Raw genomic sequence first — 6872 nt, forward strand, 5'->3', positions numbered from 1 at the left:
GAATAAACAGGGAAGGAGAGAAAGAAGTGAGATAGAATGGGAGGAGATAGAAGTGAAGGAAATAGGGGAGGTGAGAATTGCAGGATAGAGAGGAAAGGAGAAAAAGAAGTGAGGAATATGGGAGGAGAGAGAAATGAGGGAGATAGGGGAAAAGAGAGAGAAAGAGAGAGAGAAACAGAAAGAGAGAAAGAGAGAGAGAGACAGAGAGAGAGAGACAGAGAGAGAGAAAAACAGAAAGAGAGAGAGAGAGAGAGACACACAGAGACAGAGACAGACACAGACACAGAGAGAGAAATGAGGGAGATATAGGGGAGAAGAAAGGGAAGTGAGGAAAAAAGGAGAAGGAGGGGGAAGTGAGAGAGTGAAAGAGGGGGAGAAAGGGGAGAGAGAAGGTGAGAAAAGTCAGGAAGAGAAACAAAAGGAATGAAAGAGAAATGGGAGAGAAAGACAGAGACACAGAGAGACAGAGAGAAAAAAGATGGGAGAAAATCAGGAGAGGGAGAGCAGAGAAAAAGAGGAAGGGAAAGAACTATTTTGGGGTGGAAGGAGAAAGGAAACAAGAAAGAGAAACTAGCTAGAGAAAGAAAAGAGAAGAGAAGAAAGTGAAAGAAAAGTGGAGCAGAGAAGAAAGGATAGAGAAAGCAAAGAAAGGAAGGGGAGAAAAGAGGAAGAAAGAAGGCAGGACCTGGGAAAGGAGACAGAAAGCAAAAGATGGAAGAAAGGAAGATGGAAGAGAGGAGAATTGAAGAAAGGAGAGTCAAGAGAAAGGGGAAAAGACAAAGAACAGAAGGGAAAAGGTGAAGAGAGGAGACAGAGACTAGGAAAGAAGAAGAGAAATGAAAGAGGGAAAGAAAAGATGGGGAAGAAGCAAAAGGAGCACAGAAAGGAAAGCAGAGTAGAGAAAGAGCAGAGGAAAGGAGAAAGGGGAGGAGAGAGACATCCCTGCTGGGGTCGACACACTGGGACTAAACTCTATCCAGCATAAAAGCACATCAGGGAAATGCCCAGAACTGGAGCTTTGGGGAATCTGTTTTGGAGATTCAGATGGAAGGGGATGGGGAGAGTATGGGGGGGGGGGGAAGATAGGTGAGGGAAATCCTAACTGGACTGGCTGTCTCCTCAATTCTGAAAGTACCAGATCTGGGGAAGGAGTCTGCTGGAAAGCCAGGCCCCCCTCCCCCTGCTCTCCCACATGGCCTGCCTGCCCCTCACCTCTGCCTACCTCTATCTCTACTCAATGATCCAGCTTCGGACATGGCAGGTCAGGAGCCAGAGCAAGAGGAAGGAGGCCTCTCGCTCAGGACTAGGGCTAGGAGTTGGGGCAAGTTTGCAGGGAAGTCGGGGACTCAGATTCATGTTAGGTCGGAGTTTGGGGTTCAAGTGCGGATGCCGGGCAGGGTTCCCACTGGGCTAAGGGTGGGGCCGTTGGGGTTGGGGTTTACACGTGACTTCGCCTCCTCTTATACCCTCTTTGTGTCTCTCTCCTGTTGTCTCCCTTCTCAGCCAGGTTTCTTTCCCAAGGGGGTCCTGCTGCCTCCTCCCCCTCACTACTTCTTGTAGTTGCCAAATTGGATAGCCAGGCGGTCCGTGACGCAGCGGAAAGTCGCCGGCTGCACCTCCCAGTAGGGCACGGGGTTGTTGAAGAGGCTGATGCCGTTGTAGTAGGCCCGCTTCACACCAAAGCCCACAGGGCAGAAGTCATTAATGCCCACTTTGGTGATGTTGTTGGAGTGAAGGTAGACCACCTGTCGGGGGGTGGGAGGGAGGAGAGACCTGGTTAATATGTGTGCTGATGAGCCCCCCCCCAGGGCTTTGCCACGGAGGCCAACATGGTGGGGTGTACTTCCGGGGCCTCCGAGAGCCTGTGGTTCTCATCTCTTTTCCTTGGACCTGCTTCCTTTCCTCTGATGCCCTCTAGCCTGAGATACATGCGAGAGGAGACTAGTAGTCAGTGGCAAAGCCAGGTACTACCCCCCCCCAAATTCAGCTCCCCTTCTCTTGATTCCTCTCCCCTCTGCTTGTTTTCTTTCCCTTTGGAACCCCCTTTATTGTTAACAAATTCCCTTCAGGGGACAGCTCTCCCTCTCCAATTGCAGCCATTTAATGTTCATCAGTTGAGCTTTCTCCCCGAAGACACCCCGTCTATGGCCCCCTGCCCAGGGCCGCTCCTTTGTTCCTGACCCCCCTCCCAGCCCCAGGAAGGAGAGCTGGACTCGTGGGCCACCTCGTGTCTTTCCAAATTCTCTTCCTCCTCTTCGGGCCTTATCCGTTCTCCTGCCACTCCCCGCTTCGCTCACCACCTGGCTGTCACCCCCGAGCCGCCCCCTTGGAATCCCCGGGTTTCTAGGTTCCTTAGAAAGCTCGCCCTTGCACCCCGGCTCCATTTTGCCTCCGCCACACACAGGAGTCATTGTGCTTCATTGTTCCAGGGGCCATGATCTCTAGGTGGGCTCTGCTCATGGGCTTGGGATGTCCAGTCCTGAATTTACTATTGGTGGCTTTATGACTAAATCCTAGCCTGCCACTTCCCGAGTGAGCTTGGGAAACAACGGCAGTTTCCCTGGTGCTAAAGGTGAAGAGAAAGCGCTTGTGCTCATTCTCTCCTCGGTCTCCTCCTCTGACAAATGAGGGGCCCACACTAGCTTTCGGGGGTCCCTTCCGAGTCTAAAATCACAGATCTTTGGATGATCTGAGAGAGAGAGAAGGAGAAGAAACTGAAAGCTGTAGGATGCTTAGATGGCACCACAGTGCACAGAGCGCCGAGTCTGGAACCAGTAAGACTCCTTTTTCTGACATCCAACCTGGCCACTTACTAGCTGTGTGACTCGGGACAAGTCACTTCACCCTGTCTGCCTCAGTTTCCTCATCTGTAAAATGATCTGGAGAAGGAAATGGCAACCTACTCCAGTGTCTTTAGCAAGTAAACACCAAAAGGGGTCACAAAGAATGGGACATGACTGAAATGACTGAACCGAAAGAACTTGCTTGTCATGAAAGCTGCTCCAAAGTAGGCAGTGCTGTTCTCTCTCTCTGTCTCTCTCTCTCTCTGTGTCTCTGTGTCTCTCTGTTCTCTCTGTGTCTCTGTCTCCATCTTTCTGTCTCTCTCTGTCTCGGTCTCTGTCTCTCTTTCTGTTTGATTCATGGTGGGAAAGATCTTGTTTGCCATCCACGATCACCTGGGCCTCCCCTCACTCTCAGAGAGCTCAGAGGCAAGAGCCCAGAAGATCCTCTGAAGGGAAGGAGGTCTAGAGAGGACTAGCCGGGCTTTGGGGTCTCCCTCCTCCGGACACAGTTGGAGACTCGTTAGCTCTTTCTTCCCTTTGCCAAAAGGTGCTCAACGTGGGCCTCAATGACCCCAGGTTTCTAACGGGCCCAAGGTTGAGAGAACACAGACTGGGAAATCTGGAAGCAGAATTGTGGAACATGTCTCTGCTACACGGGGTGGCCGGTGCGGGAAGGGGAGAGGAGGAATCTCTTTGGAAAAAAGATCTCTGTTTTTGTCTCTCAGTCTCTGGTTCTCATTTTACAGGGGGTGCATCTCAGAGAAGAAAAAGGAAGCGTCTTCTCCAACCACGAGAGGGCACCCTTGCTCAGTGGATGGGGAGTGTGGCGCCTGGGCAAGGCCAGCTGCGGGTTCCCTCTCTGCACCTCCCCCAGCACCAGATGGCCACAGCTGGAGGCGCCTCCATTCCCCTTTCAAAGGCACAGTGAGGGGGCTAGGGTCTTCTTTCACAGAGGCGCAGAATGTCAGGGCTACAGGGGCCCTTGAAGAAATGCAGGAACTACTTCCCCCAGAGCAGCTCACCCCATTGTGACCCATTGGTCCACTGTGACACCAGAACCAGGTGGCTTATTTTCCAGGCCAGGGCTCTTTGGCAGGAGGAGGAGGGAAAGGATTGAATCCCAAGGTCTTCACCCTGCTCCCGTCAGGCCTGAACCATGACCAGTATCTCCTGCTAAGCCACATCTCGTCCGCACGTTTGGGAGGGTCTGAGATGCCGTTCTAGCTGAAGCGAGCCCTCCCCTTTCCTGCCTAAGTGACTTGCCCAAGATCACACTACAACTAAGTGTGTGAGAGGCTGGGATTGAACTCAAGTTTTCCTTATTCTAGGCCTGGTGTTCTATGCACTCTAGCCGTGCTGTTCCTCAAACCTTCCAGCTTCGGGGTTCCCCTTTTTGGGAATCGGGGATGAGTTCGGTACCCCCTTTTCTCAGGGAAGCTTGAGGTTTGATAAACCTGAGGCTCTTTCAGAGCTCCGAGGGATCCCCAAGGCTTGTGTCTCTATTTCAAGGGCTCTTTCTCTCGGGGTTCTCTTCCTCCACCCCGACCTCTTTCTGGGCGGTCAGAAGAGGTCTTAGCCTGTCCGGTTTTCCTCACAACTGCCCCCAAGCTCCCACTGGCGTGGAGGAATGAGTTTCCTCGGTACGACTCATCCTGCAGCGGTGCATCATTTTGTGGATGGAGCCGAGTCTGGAAGGCCTGGGTCAGAATCTTGCCCCCATGCTCATTAGCCAGGTGACTCTGGGCAAGCCCTGCTACCCTCTGACTTCAGCTTCCTCATTTGTAAAATTGTACACGCTGGTTGTGAGGGTCCCGTGGGACGATGCAGAGGGCTTGGCAAAGCTTCCAGCATTATCCAGATATCTGGTGTGACTCTATAGATTCTAGCTGTGGATCTGTACTAAGAAGTGTGGATAATGGCAAATGAGTAGAGAATCTGCTTCCCTTCCCTTCTTCCAGATCTGCCTGGGAAGAATCAAGCTTGCTTCCGTTTTCCCACAGAAATTGGGATGTACGACAGTGCTTGGGAGATTAATTTCCAAAACAACGAAACGACAACTTTAGTGGAACAGAACCCATCCTGGCCTCTATTCGGCTCCCTCCCAAGTCTCCTTCTTCCTCCATGTTGACTAGATATTTCTATTATCTCTTGACACCTTTGAACAACTAGGTGGCGCTGCAGTGAATAAAGTGCCAGGCCCCGAGTCAGGAAGACTGATTTTCCTGTATTCAAATTAGGCCTCAGACTAGCTGAGTGAACCTAGGCAAGTCACTTCACCCTGTTTGCCTCAGTCTCTTCTAGAGAAAGAAATGGCAAACCGTTCCCATATCCCTGCCAAGAAAGCCCCAAATGGGCTCACGGAGAGCCGGACGCGACCGAGCAACGGTAATAACCTGGGTCCTTGCGAGGTTTACCTCGTCAGGCTTTCAGGTCGGAGGCAGGAAGGGACTCCCCTTCGCACACTGACCCAAGTAACTGGGGAGATTAGAGATGTAAAGCGATCGGGCCCGACTCCTACGGAGAACGCTGGGACCCTGGGTCTTGGCCACTCTTACCTGGAGGAATTTGAGATCGGGGAGGCCTGGGGGTACTTTGGCCAGCTTGTTATTGTCCAAGTGGAGTTCCCTCAGGGTGGGCATGAAGGTCAGACTCCCATTCTCGATCATTCGGATGTGATTGTGTCCCAGGCCCAACCTGGAACGAGAAGGAGAGCAATGATTGAATTCGAGGGGTGGGAAGGTAGGAGCCACCTTTCTGGAGCCAGCAGGCCTGTCTCTCTTCTCCAGCTGCCCGGTCTTGTTCATAACGAACTGGCATCTTTAGGTGAAGAGGGAGGGGCGAGGCAGCGCTAGCCACGACGGCCTCAGCAGCCCCTGGGCCTGACCTGTACAGCTTGGAGTACCGCAGAAGGTCCTCTAATTCAATGGCCTGGATCTTGTTGTGGTCCAGATGGAGTTCGTTCAGAGTCTCGGGAAGATCTAGAGGCGAGCGGACAGTGGAGAGAGGGATAGAATGGTCGATGTTAGTGCCAGTCAGATCCAATCTTGTCCCACACGACTCCTTCTGGGAGGGAAGGGGAAACCGGGAGGGAGATTTAAAAGGGTCTGATAGGCTTATGGCATTCTCTGGGAGGAGCAGGGCTGCAGGGAGAGCACTCGTAGTGGGCAGCACAAAGAATCATTCTCACGGGATTCTCGGCTTTATCTTAGTGGGAGCTGTTGCGCTCTGACCCATCTGTGACTTGGAAAGAGGCAAGAGTTTAGACAGAAATGTGCTGGGATGAGGGGAAATCTGTCCCTTTCCCATACACACACACCCTTATCATATAGGCTCTTGTCCATCTCCCATCAGGAAAGGGCCAGTGTGCAGAGGGGACCTGCTGCCCTGTAGCCACCCGCTACTCCTCCCACCCCAGAGGGGAAGAGATCATGTGGAATTGCACCATTAACATGGCTCTGGGACCTGGCAGTAGATCATGGTGGTCAGAAGACCCTCAACCAACTTGGCTGTGTTTCATCTCTTCTCAATATTCTCTGTAAGATCAAGGGCATGAGTTGGCAGAGAGGATCCCTATGAGCTCTTCTAGCTCTAGGATTTCTAGGGATGGTGGGAATTCTCTCTCTCTGGGTAAAACCAAGACCTCTAAAGAGTGGGAAAGAAGCAGTTACTTTCTTTTTTTTTTTCTTTTGTTCCCTTCCTCCCTTCTTTCAGCAAGGCAATTGGGGTTAAGTGACTGCTTGAGGTCACGCAGCTAGTGTCAAGTGTCTGAGGCTACATTGGAACTCAAGTCCTCCTGACTCCAGGGTCAGTGATATATCCACTATAGCGCCACCTAGCTGCCCAGTCAATTACCTTTAGGGATGCCGGTGAGCTTGGCTTCTGAGATGCGAAGGTAGTTCAGTTTCAGGCCATCGAAAGCTCCAGGTTCAAAACCGCTATTTTCCAGGGGGTTCCCTCCCATCTCTGAAAGAAAGGAGACCCACATTCCGTGAAGGGTTAGCCAAGGGAGCAGAACGGGACAGAGGCTTAGCAGAACCGACGAGGTCCATAAAGGTCAACACCCAGCTGAGCGATCCACATCCAGGAGCT

At 52.1% G+C, this 6872-nt stretch overlaps 1 protein-coding gene across 2 annotated transcripts in view; it reads right to left on the reverse strand.

Annotated features, from left to right (window-relative positions):
• Window positions 1-236: 236 nt before the first annotated feature.
• BGN (biglycan) overlaps window positions 237-6872 on the reverse strand; it is a 32370-nt gene continuing 25734 nt past the window's right edge. For both annotated transcript variants that reach the window (XM_051968142.1, XM_051968141.1), the window contains exons 5-8: window positions 6636-6746; window positions 5668-5761; window positions 5339-5477; window positions 237-1745 (exon numbers count right to left, since the gene is read on the reverse strand). In XM_051968142.1, coding sequence (XP_051824102.1) covers window positions 1548-1745; window positions 5339-5477; window positions 5668-5761; window positions 6636-6746 — 542 coding nt within the window. In that variant the 3' untranslated portion in view covers window positions 237-1547. The remainder of the gene's footprint in view (window positions 1746-5338; window positions 5478-5667; window positions 5762-6635; window positions 6747-6872) is intronic.

Source organism: Antechinus flavipes, chromosome X (genome assembly GCF_016432865.1).
Source record: "Antechinus flavipes isolate AdamAnt ecotype Samford, QLD, Australia chromosome X, AdamAnt_v2, whole genome shotgun sequence".
In the NCBI taxonomy this organism is placed as follows: Eukaryota; Metazoa; Chordata; class Mammalia; order Dasyuromorphia; family Dasyuridae; genus Antechinus; species Antechinus flavipes.